Consider the following 19,115-nt stretch of genomic DNA (forward strand, 5'->3'; position numbering starts at 1 on the left):
GAAAGGGATCCGGGGGGTCATAGTGGATCACAAGCTAAATATGAGTCAAGAGTGTCACACTATTGCAAAAAAAGCAAACAACATTCTGGGATGTATTGGCAGGAGTGTTGTAAGCAAGACAGGAGAAGTAATTCTTCCGCTCTACTCCACACTGATTAGGCCTCAACTGGAGTACTGTATCCAGTTCTGGTCACATTTCAGGATGGGTGTAGACAAATTGGAGAGAATCCAGAGGAGAGCAACAAAAATGATTAAAGGTCTAGAAAACAATTGAAAAAATTGAGTTTTTCTGGAGAAGACTGAAGGGAGCCATGACAACAATCTTCGAGTATGTAAGAGGTTGTTACAAAGAGAAGGGTGACAAATTGTTCTCCTTATACACTAAGGCCAGGACAAGAGTAATGGGCTTACATTGCAGCAAGGGAGACTTAGGTTAGATATTAGGATAAACATCCTGCAGGGTAGTTAAACGCTGGAACAGGTTACCAAGGGAGGGTGTGGAATCTCCGTCACTGGAGGTTTTTAAGAACAGCCAGAATTGGACACACACCTGTCTGGAACGGTCTAGATAATACTTAAAGTGCCTCAGTGCACGGGACTGGACAAGCTATCAAAGTCCCTTCCAGTCCTACATTTTTATGATTCTATCCTCAACTCTGGGAGGGGAATGAGGTTGAGTCAGCTGGGAGGAGGTCAAGAGTCCCAGATTCTACCCAAGGCTCTGGGAGGGGAGTGGGGCCTTGTGGGTTGGGACTCAACTCCAGGGTTCTCTGCCCCAGTTCTGGGAGGGGAGCAGGGCCACATGAATGCAGCAGCACCATCCCAACGACAGGGTCTCCACCCCAGCCCCTCTCAGCCATCATGGCAGCAAGGCGGCTGATGGGATGCAGCATTCCCCTTAAATTTCACTGGGTGGATGAAGACTCTGGGGCCATGGGACAATCCTTCCATCTCAGCTCAGCAGCTCCCAACTCTCCAGTGCTGACAGGCTGGAAAAGGAGGCACCCCCCATTCCCACTCCCCTGGAGCACGGAAGCTGCGAGCTGCCACCTGGCAGTGCCCTGTCTGACCACATGCAAAAGTTCTGCCGATATTTTAAAAGGGTAAACAGGATGACCTGGATAATCATAGGCCTGTCAGCCCGACCTCAACCCCACTGAAGGTAACAGATCAGCTGATGGGGGGACTCCATTAATAAAGGAAAGCAATGTAATTAATACCAAGCACCATGGGTTTACGGACAACAGATCCAGGCAAATGTTGGTAATTTTGTTTGGATGAGATGACCAGCGTGACTGACAAAGTTGATATATTTAGACTTCTGTAAGGCCTTTGACTTGGTACCATGTGACAGTCTGATTAAAAAACAGGGTCCTAGAACCTGGGCTCCAGCCCGAGGCCAGGACTCTATGCTGCTATTAAACAGCCCACAGCCCGAGCCAGCCACAGGGTTTTAATTGCAGTGTAGATGTACCGTAAAAGCCTCCTGTGTGACCCCTGTGTTTGTGGTCCTCCCCTGGTTCCCCTCCCCAAGCACCGATACAGACGCTCCCAGGCTGGAGGATCTGGCCCCAGTGGGACTCTCCAATTTTTATTTCCCACATAACCAAACATAGTATTTAAAAATAAAATAAAATCCAAATAGAATGAACAGTCCCCACCCTCCCACACACACAGTCAGCTGCTGCCCTGCGGCCCTTCACCCCCAAGGGCATCCTCTCTGCACAACAGGGCTCTCACCGGGGTTCAAATATCAGAGGGAGGAGACCAGCCCCAGGGGAGCAGACCCCGGCAGAACCCACAGAGTGAGCACAGAGCAGAGCCTGGGGGAGGATCCAGAGAGCTGTGAGGAGCAGATCCTGAGGGGATCAGGCATCATTTGGGTGGGATCCTCAGGGATGGGTCAGCACCTGCTGAGCGGATTGCAGAGGGCAGGAGGGAGGGGACCGCGGCGTGGATCCTGGAGGGGGTGAATCTGCGGAACGTTGGGCTAGGGGATGGGGTGGGAAGAGGGACTGCAGGCGCTCAGCTGATGTAAATTCGGTGGAAGTCGTTGGCGCCGAAGGCAGCATTGCACTTGGGGCACTTGCGCTGCCGGGTGTCGTAGCGCGTCTTGACGCAGTCAAAGCAGAAGACGTGGAAGCACTTGGTGAGCACCGCGTCCTTCTTGCGTGTGTTGCAGCAGGGACAGGTCAGCTTGGCCTAGGGGGGCAGGGAGGGCACAGACCCTGTTAGTGAGGGGGGTGGGCTTCCTTCCCCCCAACCCCAGAGCCTGAGCACAGGCCCTCCCCAAGCTTCGTGCCTCCCCGCACCCCCCGGCCCCTGTGCCAGGCTTCCCCCTCCTCCCGCAGCTGCCCCCTGCCCACCTTGTACTCTTTGATCTCCTCCTGCAGTATCTCGTCAGCGTCGGCGTACACCTCCACCTTCTTCTGCTTCTCCAGCTTGCGCCGCAGCCGGGAGATGTCCTCCTGGAGTACAGGGAAGATCCAGTCAGCAAGAGGGCCTAGGCCCTCCCCTGCCCCTCCCCCCAGTATGCCCCACAAGCCCCCGCCCCCTACCTGGGCCCTCTTGAGGTTGAAGGACTCCTTCTCCTTGGCAGCGCGGTTCTCGGCCATGCAGGCCTGGATCTCTTTCAGCTTGCACTGCACATGCTCCTGCTGCACCTTCAGGTCCTCGGCCAGCTGGGCCGCTTCCACCGCCTGCGGGAGGAGGGAATGTCAATCATTGCGAGCTTCCCCCTGAACAGTGCCTCCGGCACTGTAATCTTCCCCTATGGGAGTGCTCCCACGGGGGAACACCCCACAGCACTGCCAGCTTCCCCCCACAGGAGGGCCTCAGCCACAGAGCCCATCCCAATGCTGGTAGCTTCCCTCCAGCAGCATCACCAACAAACGTGGAGATATTGGTCATATTTTTATAACCAACTGTGTGACTCAGTTTCCCCACCCGCTGAGCGGAACTGGGCAGGTGACTCCTAGGGGAGAGAGGCATGAGGCCTGGCCAAGCATCTGGGATGAGATCGGGTACACTGGGATCCACACCTGTGAACAGGAACCCCAATGACAGACCAGGAAGCAGAGGGAGTCTTGAGTGGGAGAAGGCTGGGCTGAGGCAGCAGAAGCTTAGCCAAGAAATAAGGGTTCTCCCAGGAGACTGCCCTGTGGGTGCAAAAGAGCCGCCGCCGCCACCCCACTCCCCCTCCCCCTCGGATCACCCTCATCAACCCCCCCGACCCAGGTCCCCAGCCCACAGCCCTGCCCCCGAACTCACCTTCCTCTTGTTGAGCTCGAGGGCCTGGCTACGCAGGGTCAGCTCCTTCTCCACCGTGCCCAGGTTCCCCTGCAGCACCCGCTCCTTCTCCTCCAGCTTCTGCACCACCAGCAGCTGGGCGTCCACCTGCAACGCAGCCCGGTCAGGAGAGCACCGCCTGCCGACTCGCAGCCAGCCAGCTGCCCCTGCCCCCTGCCTGCCAGGGGAGGGCACCCCCCAATGAACCCCCACCCCAGCCACACAGGCCCACCCTGCTGAACCCCCATGCTCCTCTGTGCAACCCAGTGCCCCCTAGTGCCGCACTGAGGCACACACTGCCTGTGTGGGGAGAGCGGTCCCTACTGAGCTAGGGTCGCTAACCCTCCCAGTTTTCCCAGAACTCTCCTGGAATCAGGCTCTATCTCCTGGAGGTTACTGAAGCCAAACAGGGAGATTTTAGGCGCTAAAAGTCCAGCGGCACAGTGGGGCTAAGGCAGGCTCCCTGCCTGCCCTGCGCCGCTCCTGGAAGCGGCCGGCACGTCCCTGCGGCCCCTGTGGGGAGGGAGCAGGGGGGTCTCTGCTCACTGCCCCAACCCCGAGCGCCAACTCTGCAGCTCCCATTGGCCAGGAACTGCGGCCAATGGGAGCTGCATGGGTAGAGCACAGAGCCCCCTGGTGGTCCCCCGCAGGGACATGCCGACCGCTTCCAGGAGTTGCAAGGGGCCAGGGCAGGCAGGGTGTCTGCCTTAGCCCCACTGCGCCGCCCATTGGGAGCTGCCTGAGATAAGCGCTGCCCTGCTGTAGCCTGCACCCCCTCCAGCACCCCAACCCCCTGCCCCACCCCTGAACCCCCTCCCAGAGCCAGCACCCCACACCCTCACATCCCTGCCCCAGCCCTAAGCCCCCTCCCAGAGCCAGCACCCCACACCCCCTCCCGCATCCCAACCCCCTGCCCCAGCCCTGAGCCCCCTCCCGCACCCAAACCCCTGTCCCAGCCCTCTCCTGCATCCAAACTCCCTCCCAGAGTCTGCACCCCTCACCTCGTCCCGCACCCCAACCCCCTGCCCCAGCCCTGAGCCCCCTCCCACACCCAAACTCCCTCCCAGAGTCCGCACTCCCTCCTCCATCCCAAGCCCCTGCCCCAGCCCTGAGCCCCTTACAAAACCCAAAGTCCCTCCCAGAGCTTGCACCCGCATCCCCTCCTGCACCTCAACCCCCTGCCCCAGACTCAGCCCGAAGTCCCCTCCCACACTGCAAACCCTTCAGCCCCAGCCCAGAGACGGCACTCCCTCCTGCACACTAACCCCCTGCCCCAGCCCAGTGAAAATGAGTGAGAGTGGGAGAAGAGCGAGCGACAGAGGGAGGGGGGATGGAGTGAGGAGGGTGGGGCCTCGGAGAAAGGGCAGGGCAAGGGTGTTTGGGTTTGTGTGATTACACAGTTGGCAACCCTACTACTGAGCCCCCCATCCCACTCCCTGCAGCACCCCCTACCTGTGACTTGAGAGCCAGCACCTGATCTGCCAGCTCGTCCTTCTCCTCGCGCAGCAGCTTGTGGATCTGGTTGGACTTGATCCGCTCTGACATGAGCTTGAAGTTGGCATCGTCCTTCTCACGCAGCTGCTGCATGAGGCGCATGTTCTGCTCCTGCATGTCCTCGAAGGCCTGGCCCGTCACATCCATCTCCGACAGCAGGGCCTCCTCCTCCTGAAGCCCGAGGCCATGAGGTCAGGGGGGCCTGGATGCCTTCCCCTGCTAAGTCCTTTCTGCCAGATTGCCCAGCCCCACCCTCAGAGCCCCCCAATCCTGCCAGATCTCCCCTCCCCACCCCATTCAGGGGAACCTCCCACCACTAACCACCCCCAACCCATCCGCCCTCCACTCCCCCACCCCAGTACCTGCTTGGTAGCAGCCAGTTTCTTCTGCAGGTGCTCAATCTGCTCCTCTGCCAGCTTGATCTTGCGCAGGGCATCCTCATCGGCCATCTTCTTGCTCTCCTTCTTCTCCTTCTCCTCCAGCTCCCGCACCCGCCCTCGCAACTCCTCCACCTGCATGGGGCAGAAATGGCGTCACAACCCCATAGCTCCCCCCCACAGCTCTTCCACCTGCAGGGGGCAGAGAGATGGGGGCACAGCCCCATAACCACCCCCGCAGCTCCTCCACCTGCAGGGGGCAGAAAGACGGGGGCACAGCCCCATAACCACCCCCGCAGCTCCTCCACCTGCAGGGGGCAGAAAGACGGGGGCACAGCCCCATAACCACCCCCGCAGCTCCTCCACCTGCAGGGGGCAGAGATATGGTGTGTCAGCCCCATAACCATTCCCGCAGCTCCTCCACCTGCAGGGGGCAGAAAGACGGCGGTCACTGTCCCATATCTGCCCATAAAGAGAGTGAGGCAAACCCTACCTCTCAATCTGCATTCCACCCATAGACCCACCCTCCAGACCCCCCCACCCCACAAGGGTCTCACTCACCTCGGCCTTCGTCTTCTTCTCGGCAGCCATGAGCTGCACCTTGTCCCGCTGCTCCTTGGGGGCTGATTTGTACATGTCCAGCAGCAGCTTCATCTCCTTCTGGCTCTCCTGGGCCTTCCTGGGGGGGAGAGGAATCAAGGCCCTGCACACCACAGCCAGCCTGGGACCCCCCTGCGAGCTCCTCCCCCCACCCCCTTCCCCCGGACGCCTGGGTTTTCTCACTTGAGCTCAATGCGCAGCTGCTTGAGCAGGTCTGAGTCCTTCTTCTTGGGGTCATCGCTGCTCTTCTGGCGGTCGCGCTCACGAGCCGAGCCATCCCTGTCACGGTCCCGCGAGCGCTCCCGGTCCCCCCCGCGGCCCCCTTTGGGGCGCTCTGGTGGCTCCTTGATGCGAGGAGGGGGGGGCGGCTGGGGAGCCGGTGGGAGTGGCTCCTCCTCCTCCTTCTTCACACCCCCTTCAGGCAGGGGCACTGCCTCCTCCTTCTTCACCACAGCCACCACTGCCTCCTTCGGCTCCTTCTTCACCTCTAGGGCAGGCGTGCCCCCCTCTTCCTCCTTCACCACCACAGCTGGGACCACGCCCACCGGCTCCTCCGGCCCAGGTGCGGGGGGCAGCACAGCTGAGCCGCAGGGGAAGCCACTTGACTGCATTCGGATCTGGGAGAGAGAGAGTCGGAGTGAGACACCTGGGCTGCAGATTCCCTAAACCCCACACCTCCCCAACCCATCCCCTCCCTGACCCCCCTAAGCCGATCCCCAAACCCCGCATCCCCCCCACAGATCCCTCCCTGGCCCCCCAAGGGGATCCTTAATCAAGCCTCTCCCCTAGAACAGATCCTTCCCTGCCCCAAATGGATCTCTAAATGCAGCCCCACACTCCAAGTGGATCCGTCTCTGCCCCTCAGAGCGGATCCCTAAATGCCGCCTGTCCCTCCCCAAATGGATCCCTCCCTCCCTGCCCTTGCTCCAGTCAAGCCCTCCTCTCCCGCAGAGTGGATCGTTGAGCGCACCCCTCCCCAGCGGCTCTCTCACCTTGTTGATCTCAGCCTGCACCTCACGCAGCTTGCGCTTGTATCGCTGCACGTCTCCTTTCAGCTGATGGTTGTGGTTCTGGAGGCTGCTAATCAGGTGGCGCATCTCCCTGTTAATGGGACCTGGGGGGGGAAGGGCAGGGTTACACAGGGGGAAGAGGAACCTGCTGTCTCAGGATGGGGGGAAGCACTTGAGAAACGGGGGGCATCTGCCATGGGGGGTAGGTGGCTGGTGGCAGGGCACAGGTGAGGGAAGCTTCCAGGAGGCAGAGACAGAGCTCCCTTATGAGAGGCCTGCCCACCCCACTGGGCTACACTGCGTGGGGGAGGCATGCACTCCACACAGGGCTGTACCACAAAGTTACACACAGGGCCGGGCGATACACCATGCCGGCCTGTACCACGGGGCCGGGCATTGGGGAGGGGGAAGTGTCTCTTTCTCACCCGCTTGCTCATTGGCGGCCAGGTTCTGCTCAAACTCAATGCGCAGCATCTCGTATTCCTTGCGCACCTGGGCCAGCGTGTCCTCCAGCTGGATCACCTCCGTGCGCAGCTTCTTCTGCAGGTTCAGCTCGTCGCTCTGCAATGGGGCGGGCGGAGGGTGAGAGACGGGGGAGGAATCACTCTCCCCCAACCCCAGTTGGCTTTCCTGCAGGCAGCACGGTAAGCACTCCTGCACCCCTGGCCAGAGTGGTACATCCCAATACAATGAGCCACTGCACCACAAATGGTACCCTGCAACACGGCACAGGCTCTCCAAAACAGTAACCACCCCCTGCATAAAAGGCGTGGCACATTCCCCTCACAGGTCCCGCCCCTCCCAAGAGGCCCCGCCCCCACTGTGACTCCTCCCCCCAGCCTCACCTCCATGTGCTCAATGTGGCGCAGGTGGCTGTTCTTGGTGGTGAGCAGCAGGGCGCGCGCCTCGTCCAGCTGGGTCTTCACCTGCAGGCTCTCGTTGTAGAGCAGCGAGAACTGGGACTGCAGCACCTTGTAGTCCAGGGTCTCCTTCACCGCCTCCTCGGGCAGCGACCGCAGCGCCACCTGCGGGCACGGGGAGTCACTGCCACAGACACCGCCCTCCACCCCCAGTCAGCCTCCCCACAGGCCTGGCATCAGGGGGCACCACCCTCCACCCCTCCTGCCCAGGTCCCACCGCCCAGCCTGCCGCCCTCCACCCCTCCCGGCCAGGCCCCACCACCCAGCCTGGCTCCAGGGGGTGCTGCCCTCCACCCCTCCCAGCCAGGTCCCACCGCCGAGCCTGGCTCCAGGCCTCCACCTCGTTACCTTGAGCTTCTCATTGGTCCTGACAGCCTGTTGCAGCTCCTGCTGCAGCTTCTCCAGCTCGGCCATGCGGCTGTTGGCCAGCTCCTGGTTCTCCTCCAGCTCCGCATTCAGCATCTCAAACTGCCGAGACAGCCTCTGTCATCAGAGCCCTAACTCCCACCCGCCTCGAGACCCCCACCCAGCGGCTGCCTCAACACATGCCATGAGACCCCACCCTCCCAGCCCCGCTCTTTCCTGCACCAGGACCCCACCTCACCCAGCATGAAGATGCTCCCTAACCTCAGGGCCAAACTCCCCCACCCCTCCCTACACCAGGACTCCCCCATCCCAGTGCCAGAGACCCCCGCCCCTCTCTGCACTGGGACTCCACCCACTGAGACCCTCACCTCCCCTGCCCAAGTGCCAGAGATCCCTGCCCCTCCCATGTCCCCAACTCCTCCTGCCCCCTCACCTTCTGCATACTGAGCGTGATCTGCCCACCCTGGAAGCCCCCGGAACTGCCGGACACGTAGTAACCAGAGTTCAGCTGCAAAAGGCCAGAAAGAGAGTCAGCCACCCCCTCGCCGATCAGGCCTCCCAAGTGCTCTGAGGAATGGGCAAATGTGGCAGCGAGCCCCAGGGATGAGGGGGAGAGGGACCCAGATACAAGCGGCAGAGAAACTATGGCTCCAGCTGCAATGGGGCCAGAAGGGAGCAGTGAGACACAGAAAGGGGCCTGGGGGGATGAGGAGAGGGAAGCCTTGGACATGGGGGCAGGTCACCTGCTCCAGCGCCTCAGCTAGGTGTTTGTTGAGCTTCTGCTCACGCTTGCGCAGCTTCTCGATGTCCCACTGCAGATCCTCCACCGTCGTCTCCATCTCCAGCACCTTGGTCTCCGACGATGTCACCTTGTCCTGCAGCTCTGTGTACTGCACCAGGAAGAGACACGGATGTGCGGGGCTGGATCCATTCCAGGCCAGACAACCCCTGACCCTGCGGTCAGAGCCAGTGCCCCCAGAGGGGAAAGGTCCTGCGACTCATTCCCTACCCCTGTGCCAGCCAGCCCCTCTGCCCTGAGAACCGGCTCATACCTCCAGCGAGATCTTGTGGTGTTTCTCCTGCAGCTGCATCGCCAAGTCCTGCAGCCGCTGATTCTCTCTCATCAGCTCTTTGTTCAAGGACTTCAGCGCCTCATCCAGCTGGTCCAAGTCAGCTGAAAAGGAGTCACACTTCTGAGAATCCAGGAGTCCTGACTCCCAGCGCCCCAACTCTAACCCCCTAGATCTCACTCCACTCCCACGGCCAGGATGGAACCCTAGCATTCGGCTCACCACGGGCATGGATCTTCTGGCACAGCTCCTCCGTGCGCCGGTGGATCTTGTTGGAGACTTCGACCACACGGGACACGGCGGCCTTGGAGAACTCCATGCGTTCCTGCAGCTGCAGTTCGATCTCCTCGCTGCTGCTGCTGGCCAGGGTGGCCAGGAATGACAGGGCTGGCTCGTTCAGCAGGAGCCCCCCGGCCTTCCAGGGGGTAGACGGGGCTGCAACAGGTAGAGCTGTTTCTGCGGGGGTGGGAAGGACAGAGAAGAGTTTAGCACAGGGGTGAGCAAACTTTTTGGCCCGAGGGCTACATCTGGGTGGGGAAACTGCATGCAGGGCCGAGTGTAGGGCTGGGGCAGGGGTGCGGGAGGAAGTGCAAGAGGGGGTGCGGTGCGTAGGAAGGGGCTCAGGGCAAGGGGTTGGGGTGCAGGAGGGGTGTGGAGTATGGGAGGGGCCTCAGGGCAGGGGGTTGGGGTGCAGAATGGGTGCGGGGTGCAGAATGGGTGCGGCAGGGGGCTCAGGGCAGGGGGTTGGGGTGTGGGGTACAGGAGGGGTTCAGGGTGCGGGCTCCAGCCGGCACCGCTTATCTGGAGCAGCTCCAGGGTGGCAGCGGTGCGTACTGGGGCGAGGGCAGGCTCCCTGCCTGCCCTGGCACCTCGCTGCTCCCGGAAGCAGCCATCACCATGTCCCTGTGGCCCTACGGGCTGTACTTTGCCCACCCCTGGTTTAGCGCTATGTTGAGATCACTGTGAGGGGAGAGCACCCCCTGCTGAATGCCCCCACCCCGCTGAACCCCCTGCCCTAGTGCAGCACCACCCCGACCCAGCGCAGTGCCCCCTGCGGCCTGGTACCTCTCCCATGCTCACCTGTCCTATCTGGGCCCTCGGTACTAGGGCTGGCTGTGTTCTCAGGGTCCGGTCCTGTTGGCTCTGGCCTGGGCTCCTCTGCAGAGGGGGCAGCAGGGGCTGCGGGGGGTGGGGGCTCACAGTCCCCATCATAGCCTCTCAGCAGGACCTGCACATTTTCATCCAGCTGCAGGGAGATGGAGATGGGGGTGGAAGTGTCAGCCCAGCTCAGGTTTGGGAGAGGATATAACACCTGTGCCCCCCTCCACTGGCTGGGGGAGACGTACACCCAGGAGGAAGGTCTCTGGGAGGGACAGAGGAAGACTGTGGTAACAGAGCTAAGAACCCAGAGGTCCTGGCTTGCAGTCCCCAATCACTCAACCCCACTAGAGTACAGCAGGCCGAGGTCTCACTGTAGGCAGCCTGTTGTGGTCACTGGGAGATATGCTGAGGGTCCAGAGGGGCAGCTCTCCAACTGCAGATGACAATAAGCAACGAGGCAGGGTGGGGGATGCGTGGCAGGGGTATGGTGGTGGTGATGAGGCATTGTGACAGGGTAGTGCAATGCACGGCCAGAGGGTTGTGGCCGGGAGGGGAGGAGGGGTGGGTGTGGAATGCTCAGTCGGGGGAGGCGGCAGGAGAGATCGTGGGGAGAGGGCCATGGCCGGGGGAGGGACATGGGTCTCACCTGGCTCCAGTAACGGTTGACAATGAGCAGGGTAGCATCGTCTGTGGCCTGGCGCTTCTCCAGCTTCTCGATGCGCTCACGCAGCTCGTCCTCAAAGGCCTGGCGCTGCTCCAGCCGCTCCGCCAGCTTCTTGTTCTTGAACTGCAGCACCTTCAGGTCCATCTCCTCCTGGGGGGATCAACGGGGGGTGGGGGGGAGTCAGCAGTGGCTCCCTGTCACCCCCACCACCACCGCAGCTGCTTCCTCCCCCACTTCTTAATCCCCCACCCTCCCCTCCCCAAATTACACCCAGTGTCCCCACACCCCCATCCCACCTGCCTAATCAGGGTTCCCAAATCCCTTCCATGCTCCCAGTTTCTCTTGACCTCCCCAAATGCCCTCCATCCACCAACCCCCCTTGCCCCCAACAGTCCTTAGCCCAAGCACTGACCGTGGAGGAGATGCCCCCCAGGCGGATGGGTTCGATCAAGGTGGTGGTCGTCTTCTCCTCCCGGTTGGCTTTCTTCTCAGGGGGCCCTGAGCCCCCATCCCCAGCCGCCCGCTTGCTCCCCGGCCCCGACATGACGCCGCTGGCCGGGGGCTCTGGAAGCAGCAGCTGGGGGCGGGGGATCAGCCCAGGAGCTGCACCTCACCTGGAGGAGAAAACAGAGAGGGGTCAGAAACCTCCCTACCCTCATCATCTCTGCCCCCCCACACCCCCTGGACTCTTACCCAACCCCCCTCATCTCCCTTTGCTAACCCCAAACCCCTCACCTCCCCGACCCCATGGCACCCCTTAAATCCCCTAACCCACCCAACCCCTCACCCCCTTGCCACCCCTCCCCCCTCCCCCCACCGCTCACCCCCTTGCCACCCCTCCCCCCACCTCTCACCCCCTTGCCACCCTCCCCCCTACCCCCAGCTCTCACCCCCTTGCCACCCCTCCCCCTCCCTCACCCTCACCCCCACCACTCACCCTCTTGCCACCCTCACCCCACCTCTCACCCCCTTTGCCTCCCTCCCCCCCTTGCCAGCCCTCTCTCTCCCTCACCCCCTACCCCCACCGCTCACCCCCTTGCCACCCCTCACCCCAGCCCCCACCGCTCCCCCCCGTTGCCAGCCCTCCCACACCGCTCACCTGCCTCGCGCTCCCACTCCCAGCGGCTTCCCGTGCCAGGCCCACCCCCAGCCGCACCACTGCGCACGCGCTGACCTGACACTCCCAACACCCGCCCCCTACCTCGCGTTGCACATGCGCGGGACGAGTTTTTTTCCCCCTTCTTCTCCCATTGGATGAGAGCGAGGGAGGGGCGGGGTTAGTCGACGAGAGTCCCTGCCGAAGATTGGCTGATGTTAGAGACAGGCTGGGGATTGGCTGAGAGGTGAAAGAGGCTTTCTGTGATTGGATCGTGGAAACCAGCCGTCAAAGAGAGACATGCGCTGATTGGCTGAAGCCCGCTGAGCCGAAAAGACCGTTTTTGATTGGCTGAAGGAATTAAGACTCGGTCGTAGTCCAGCACAGATACACATTGTGATTGGCTGGACAAAGACGTCCTCGGCTATTGGTCAATGGGCTCTCACCCATCCAGTGAATCCTTCTCTGATTGGCTTCGGCCCCGATACCCTCTCTGATTGGCGGAGCGGGGGTTGCTGTGGCGACGCGTCCCAAGCATTAGCGGGAGCCGGCGCCGCCGCAGCGATGGGGCCGGGGGACCGCCTGAAGCAGGTGAGCCCGGGGTGGGGCGGGGCGGGGGCCACGCTGCTGCCGCTGCCATGGCAACCGCGCCACAAAGACCCCGCCTCGGGGGGGGGGGGTCGCGGCCCTTCGACGACCTCATGAATATTCATCGTCTCCTGAATATTCATCGGCTCGTCATGGTGGCCTCTGATTCGCGCCTGGGGGCCGTCCCTGTCCACTCAGCGAGCGTGAGCAAACCCCGCCCCCCGCATAGCCGCTCATGAATATTCATGAGCATGTAAATATTCACCGCCCAAGCGGCAGACGGGCCGGGGCGGTTTCTGCCGGGGCGCGTCTTTCGCTCCTTTGCCCTTTAGCCCCGCCCACGCGCTGATCCCTCCCCCCTCGCACCCCGGAGGAGCCCCGCCCTGGGCCACGCCCCCTTGCGCTAGGCGCTGCACGTTGTTTATTCCGCGCCTGAGGGTGGCAGCTGGAGGCCCCGGTCACAGACCAGGAGGAGCCCGGGGGCCTCGGCGGGGGGCAGGCGCGGAACCAAACGGCAATCCCGGTGTCACACAAGACACCGGATGGCCCAAGGGAGCAGTAGGAGCCAGCGTGATCTGGCACACGCCAGCAGCCGAGCCCCTGTCGCGTATTCACGTCGACCGCGAGGCCCAGCTCAGGATCCAGCGCGCAAGGGCTTCCCTTGGGAAACTGCTCCGACGCGCTGTCACGGCACCGAGATCCAGCCGATTACACATTTGTTGTTCCCACGCTCCTCTGCGGCTGCGAAACCTGGGAGACCTGTCGACAGCGCCTCAAGCGCCTGGGGAGGTATCACCAGTGATGCCTCCGGAAGATCCTTCGCGTCAAGCGGCAAGATCGCCGCACTAACGCCTGCATCCTCGCTGAAGCCAATGTCACCAGCATTGAAGCGATGATCCTCCTGCACCAACTTCGCTGGGCTGGACGCTGTGCGCGGATGCCAGACTCTCGCCTCCCAAAACAAGTCCTCTGCTCTCAGCTCGCCCGTGGTCAGAGATCCCATGGTGGTCAGAGGAAACGCTGCAAAGACACACTGAAAGCGTATCTTAAGAAAACTGATGTGGACATCACAAACTGGGAGGAGCAAGCCACCAGCCGACCCCGATGGCGCCATATCCTTCATCAGGCAGTAGCCCGCTTCCAGGAGAAGCACCTTGCCCTCAAAGCTGAAAAGAGAGAGAGAAGGAAGGAAAAAGAAAGAACTAACTTTCTCCCAGCAGGCAGCTGGCTTGCCACGAAATGTCTGTACCTTTAGCGGATGGGTTTGCAGTTCCAGGATCGGACTTCTGAGTCATCTCAGGACCCATATGTAAATCCGTGGTAGAGATCAGCCTTGAATCACCAATCATTTTTAATTGTCATCGCTCATTAATAAAAAGAACAGGAGGACTTGTGGCACCTTAGAGACGAACCAATTTATTTGAGCATGAGCTTTCGTGAGCTAAGTGAGCTGTAGCTCACAAAAGCTTATGCTCAAATAAATTGGTTCGTCTCTAAGGTGCCACAAGTCCTCCTGTTCTTTTTGCGAATACAGACTAACACGGCTGTTACTCTGAAACCGCTCATTAATAATAATTCAACATGACTATTCACTCCTCCATTACCTCCTTAATATGCATCATCTCCTGAATATTCACCATCTCATTTACCTTGATCACACTCTGAATATCCAAACCCAGCATTACCTAATTACTTCCCCCTCAGTAAGATTTGTCACCTACTGAATTTCCACAGCTTTAAAAACACTCATCACTGCACGTATGTCAATGCTACGGACACTATAATACAGGGGTGGCCAAAATATGGCTCTTTTACCATTAAAGTGCAGCCCCCAGCCTCCACCCCTTTCACCTGCCAGATTTGGGGGTGGGGGGAAGCTCAGGACCTCTGCCTTGCAGCACCCGCTAAATGCAAGGTGGAACCGGTTGCTTAGCATAAATAGTTAGAGCTGTGGCACTTGGAGTACCTTTCTCGGAGCTGAAGAAGAGCTCTGTGTAGCTTGAAACTTCTCTCTCTCACCAACAGAAGTTGGTCCAATAAAAGATATTCCCTCACCCACCTGGTCTCTCTAATATCCTGGGACTGACACAGCTCCAACTACTCTGCATGCAATTAAAGATTCTGGAGCGCTTGGAAATTACTGAGGAAAAGCGCTAAGAAATTGGTATTATTATTATTATTATTATCAGAATAAAACATTTTGACATGGTCAAAAGTGGGCAATTCCACATTGTCGAAATGAAATGTTTTGATGGTTCCAAAGAACAATTTTTCAAAATTTCCACAAGAAATTTCAGCTTTTTGTTCTGATTCGGAACAAAACCAAATTTCAAAATGTCAGGAGGGAAATTCTGTTTTGTGATGTAGGTTCTTGTACGTATGTAGGTTGTACATGTAAGCATGTCTCATGAAAAGTCAGCATCCACAGCTGATTAACCATGTCCTCATGAATATTAATCACATTGCTGATCACCTCATGAATATCCGTCACCTCCTGCCGGCTGATTGTCTCCTCACTGATGTTGAGCACATTGTTGGTTGGCTCATGATATTCATCATTACATACAGGCAAATTGTCTCTTGGATTCTGATAATCTGATATGAATTAAACTATTGAACACCCCCAGCTGTTACCAACCCCTTAGGAACATCAACCAGCTAATTCTTATGGCCACTGGCCAGGCTACCCCTCTCAGGGTGGGGCATGTGGGACCTGTCATTCCCCCCCATCCCAATGTCTTGGCCACACCCCATCCCCATCATGTTCACTGACACCCCACACCGCTCTCTCTTTCAGCCCCAGTGCCATGAAGCCAAGATCTGCATGTGGTGAGTAGCATCCAACTCCTCCAAAGGGGGCGCTCTGGGCACATCGCTCTGTGGCTGTTACACAGCCAGAGGCACCTTCATCTCAGCGCCAGGCAAGCCATCCCCGTGCAGCGTCTCTGCATGGCTCTTACCTGCCTCCCCACCCCAGAGGCAGCTGCATCTCAGTGCCAAGCAAGCCACCCCACGTGGTGTTGCTGTGTGGCTGCTACCCAGCTGCCCGACCCAAGATGCAGCTTCTGATAGTTATGTGTATTTTATTGATTGCTCCCAAAAGTAGGTGGAGAACAAACAAGACAAAAAGAACAGAAAAAGAAAGCAACAGGAAGGGCAGGAAAAGGAGAGTGCCATGTTGGTTTCCATCTGCTAGGAATTAATCAAAAGCATCTAAAAAGTCAGACCAGATCTTTTAAAATTTGTCCGAGGTCCCTCTTCTCTGAAACGTTCCTGCTCGTTAGCTGCCATGTCGGCCAAGTCACCGTGCCAGGCTTCTGCTCTTCCATCTCTCCTCCACAGGTCGTTTGGCTCAGAGCACTGAGCTAGAGAACCACGCTTCCCGGGAGCTGAAGCGTTTCTAAATTGATGGGATTTAGCCCACAGCCCAGTTCTGGGAAGGCCGTTTATCCTCCTACCTACTTCTAGCCAAAGGGTTGTATCTTGGGCCACAAGGATGGCACTCGGTAGATCACGTGTTGAGTTTGTAATGCTTTGCAAGGCACTACCCGCTTGGCTCGGGTTCCAGGCCTGTCACAGGCAATCTAAATTAGGGACGGCCTTTGGGGTCAGGGTACATACCAGGCTACAGCTGATCAGGTGAACCTATCTCCCCATCGGTTCTGGAGTCTCTGGTGCACCCAGCACATAGGACCAACTATGTCCTTAAAATGCAGATAATGCGAACGCCCTGCAGCTAGAGCAGGGAAGGGGTATTGCTGATGCAGTACTTGGGAATGGCAGAAACGGCTCAGCTGGGAGACCCAAAGTATCTCCTTAACCTGCCATATTCATAGATGGTCTCTTGTCGACGTTCCCCAACGGGCTGTTGAGCCCGTGCTGGGGCTTCAAATGATGCTCTTTCACGGCATTGGGGCCCCTCTCCCTGGTGCAGGAAGTACCTGGACGTTCACTCCATGGACCTCATCAACAAAGCGCAGACCACCGACGAGCTGAAGAGGTAACTGATTGTAGGACTCGGGGAAGTCTCTAGGTCAGTACCCCCCAGCCCTGGGGGGATACCCCCATCCCCTGCACCTAGGCTTGGAGTCCCCCCCTATTGTCCTTCCATGGTAGGGAGAGCACCCCCTACCAGCCCCCCTGTACTCTCAGGTCCTCCCTAGGGCCCCCCACCCTGGAGGGGGCCCCTGGGTGGGGAGACACCCCACCCCTGGAGTCTGTGGCTCCCTCTTTGCAGGGTGCTGGCGGAGCTGTTCCAGCTGCAGGGCTGGGAATCGGACCCACGGGCTGCCATCTTGCTGGATCTCTGCTTCTACACGGTGCAGTTCAGCCGGGAGCACAGCTTCAACCGGGAGCAAAGCTCCGCCTTCTTCACCATCGTCAAAGACACCCACGAGGCCTGTGTGGGTGAGAGCGGGGGCCAGAGGGAGTCAGGGAATTGGGGCGGGGGGGCAGGAGAGCCTAAAGAAAGGGGATGAGTCTCAAGGGAGGAGCCCACAAAAATGAGTGGGGTGTAGAGGACCCTCCGTGAGTAGGGATGGGCACAGGGAGGGGGAGGAGCCTTCAAGGTGGGTGGGGCTCTCAGGAGGAGCCTGGAGGTTGAACATGGCTGTGGAGAGAGGCAGTGGGGGTGGGCATGGGGAAGGAAGAGGAGGAGCCTGGAAGATGGCATGGCTAGCGGGGAGGAGCTTGCAGGGTGGGGGGTGGCCATGGGGTGTGCAGGTCCCTCACACTCATGTCTGCTCCCCCAGAGACACCCCTGCCCAATGTGGAGGAATGTTACCGCTACTTCACCGAGCTGCTCTTCTGCCACGCCATACGGGTGAGCCCCGCCGCTCGGTGTCGCCCACGGGCCAGGGAGGAACAGCTCCAGCCAGGGACCCCTTGCTGCTGCCAGCTCCCCCCCGGCAGGGCCCAGTTAGAGGGATGAGTGTGGGGTGGGGAGCCTCTGCCCATCTCCTGCCTCACCTTCTCCTCTCCCCACCCCCAGCGGCCTCCATTCAGCATCGACCTCTTCAGCCAGGAGCAGCTGGCACTCATAAGCGACTACGTGGTGAACACCTACTTCCGCCACTTCAAGCTGTACAAGTACGCCTTCACACCGCAGGTATGGCGCCCCCCGGGGAATCCCACGGGGTACGGCACCTCCAGTGTCAGCCACACCCAACACCCCCTGGGGACCTGGCCTGCCCCACCACCCGCATGGCTTAGCTGCGCACAGGCCCCCTTTCTGAGTCCTCCACCCACATGGGGCAGCTAGCAGAGGGCAGGCGTGCCCAGCCCAAGACCTACCTCAGCCCCTACAGCTTCCAGGACGGCCCTGTTTTCTCCCCTCGCAGATCCGGCTGGACATATCGCTGTCCTACGTGGGAATGCCAGAGCCAGAGCCCATGGCTGAGCTGGGTGAGTGGCTGGTGCTCGCCGGACCCCACAAACTCTCGGCCGTGCGGGTGAGCTCAGAGGAGTTTACCCTCCTTCGTACCCATGGGAGGGTTTGGTTGGAAGGTGCAGGGGGGAGATGGTTGGGGCTTCTCCTTTCTGCTGCTGAGTAAGAGCAAGCCCTGGGGCCTCGGAGCCAAGGTGAAAATGCTCGAACAGGACGGCAATTCCCAGCCAAAGAACGTTGAGACAGTGGCTTTTTGATGCCAGCAGAGTGGGGCACCTGAGGGTGCTGGGCAGGACAAGCTCCCAGACACCACAGAAGGGAGGAGGGGGCTTTAGGAGGCACGGGAAGGTGGAGCATCCAGCCAATGAAGCCAAGCCCCACTCTGATTATCCACTGTCTTCACCCCCCAGCAGGAGAGCTGGGTGAGAGCGTGACGGCACCTGTCCCCCCAGCGCAAGAGGAGGAAGCAGACAGTGGAACCACAGCCCCCAGTGAGAGTAAGAGAGTGAGGAAGAGTGAGGCCTGGAATGAGATACGGGGCCTTTCCCCTTCGGGGGCAAACGGGGCCGCCAGGCTGGCCCCAGGGCAGGGGGTGGGGAATGGGACCTAGGCTTTTTCCTTCTGGGGGGCACCAGCCCTGCTCCAGCTCTAGGGTGAGGGATCTGGTTGGCTGCTTTCTTCACCCCTCTCCCCCCTGCAGGCCCCAGGGCCCCGCTGCGGGAATACATCTCGGCTCAACTCTGCCAGGAGATGGCCCAGCTGCGGCTGGTGGTGGAGGAGCGGCTACGGGCCAGCGAGGAACAGTTCAATGCCAAGCTGGCCCTGCTGGAGAAGGTGCCCAACTCCTCCAAGGGGGGCGGCCGGAAGTGAGGGGAGAGAAGAGTGCAATAAAGGACTCCAATTCTACGGTGGTGCCATGTCTCACTGCCCTGGGAAACTGCACCCTGCCGGGGGGAAACCCCAGTCTCAAGGTTCCCCCCTACTGCCCCAGGGACAGTGCCCCCTGCTGGGGAGACAGCCCCCAGTCCCTGCACTCCCAGACCTGGGGCCCCTGCTGGGAGTACAGACGAAGGAAGGACCCCCAGGCGCTGTAGGGGTCACAACAGATTTTTATTCTAATTCACAGGAATTCACACTACAGGAAAAAAGTAAAAA

General features: G+C 59.9%; 2 protein-coding genes across 6 annotated transcripts; one reads left to right on the forward strand and one right to left on the reverse strand.

Moving 5' to 3' along the window:
• Window positions 1-1,605: 1,605 nt before the first annotated feature.
• Window positions 1,606-12,078, reverse strand: RNF40 (ring finger protein 40). The gene is made up of 20 exons (XM_074954324.1): window positions 11,990-12,078; window positions 11,303-11,504; window positions 10,873-11,040; window positions 10,206-10,371; window positions 9,348-9,581; window positions 9,108-9,229; window positions 8,799-8,945; window positions 8,489-8,563; window positions 8,038-8,157; window positions 7,615-7,794; window positions 7,195-7,330; window positions 6,752-6,873; window positions 5,943-6,376; window positions 5,721-5,838; window positions 5,145-5,294; window positions 4,741-4,953; window positions 3,271-3,396; window positions 2,559-2,699; window positions 2,367-2,468; window positions 1,606-2,202 (listed from the first exon to the last, which is right to left on the reverse strand). The coding sequence occupies exons 2-20, from the start codon at window positions 11,432-11,434 to the stop codon at window positions 2,026-2,028; spliced, it is 3,063 nt and encodes a 1,020-aa protein (XP_074810425.1). The 5' UTR covers window positions 11,435-11,504; window positions 11,990-12,078; the 3' UTR covers window positions 1,606-2,025.
• Window positions 12,079-12,465: 387 nt separating this feature from the next.
• Window positions 12,466-18,833, forward strand: CFAP119 (cilia and flagella associated protein 119). Of its 5 annotated transcripts, none has more exons than XM_074954425.1 (9): window positions 12,466-12,577; window positions 15,372-15,403; window positions 16,509-16,574; window positions 16,812-16,981; window positions 17,326-17,396; window positions 17,565-17,681; window positions 17,914-17,977; window positions 18,374-18,457; window positions 18,661-18,833. In XM_074954425.1, the coding sequence occupies exons 1-9, from the start codon at window positions 12,551-12,553 to the stop codon at window positions 18,828-18,830; spliced, it is 801 nt and encodes a 266-aa protein (XP_074810526.1). In that variant the 5' UTR covers window positions 12,466-12,550; the 3' UTR covers window positions 18,831-18,833. The 5 variants fall into 5 exon arrangements, with proteins under 5 accessions (XP_074810526.1, XP_074810529.1, XP_074810525.1 ...); XM_074954424.1 differs by having other exon boundaries at window positions 12,467-12,577; window positions 18,371-18,457; XM_074954427.1 differs by having other exon boundaries at window positions 12,509-12,577; window positions 16,411-16,574; window positions 18,371-18,457.
• The last annotated feature ends 282 nt before the right edge of the window (window positions 18,834-19,115 follow it).

The sequence above is a fragment of the Natator depressus genome, chromosome 6 (genome assembly GCF_965152275.1).
Source record: "Natator depressus isolate rNatDep1 chromosome 6, rNatDep2.hap1, whole genome shotgun sequence".
NCBI classification, from domain to species: domain Eukaryota; kingdom Metazoa; phylum Chordata; order Testudines; family Cheloniidae; genus Natator; species Natator depressus.

Coding starts and splice junctions, on each gene's coding strand:
- RNF40 (XM_074954324.1), bottom strand. CDS start 11,434: ATGTCGGGGCCGGGGAGCAAGCGGGCGGCTGGGGATGGGGGCTCAGGG. Junction 7,795..8,037: donor GGACCAATGAGAAGCTCAAG/GTAACGAGGTGG, acceptor CCGTGCCCGCAG/GTGGCGCTGCGGTCGCTGCC. Junction 6,377..6,751: donor TGCAGGCTGAGATCAACAAG/GTGAGAGAGCCG, acceptor TCTCTCTCCCAG/ATCCGAATGCAGTCAAGTGG.
- CFAP119 (XM_074954424.1), top strand. CDS start 12,551: ATGGGGCCGGGGGACCGCCTGAAGCAG. Junction 16,575..16,811: donor ACCACCGACGAGCTGAAGAG/GTAACTGATTGT, acceptor CCCTCTTTGCAG/GGTGCTGGCGGAGCTGTTCC. Junction 17,682..17,913: donor AGTACGCCTTCACACCGCAG/GTATGGCGCCCC, acceptor CTCCCCTCGCAG/ATCCGGCTGGACATATCGCT.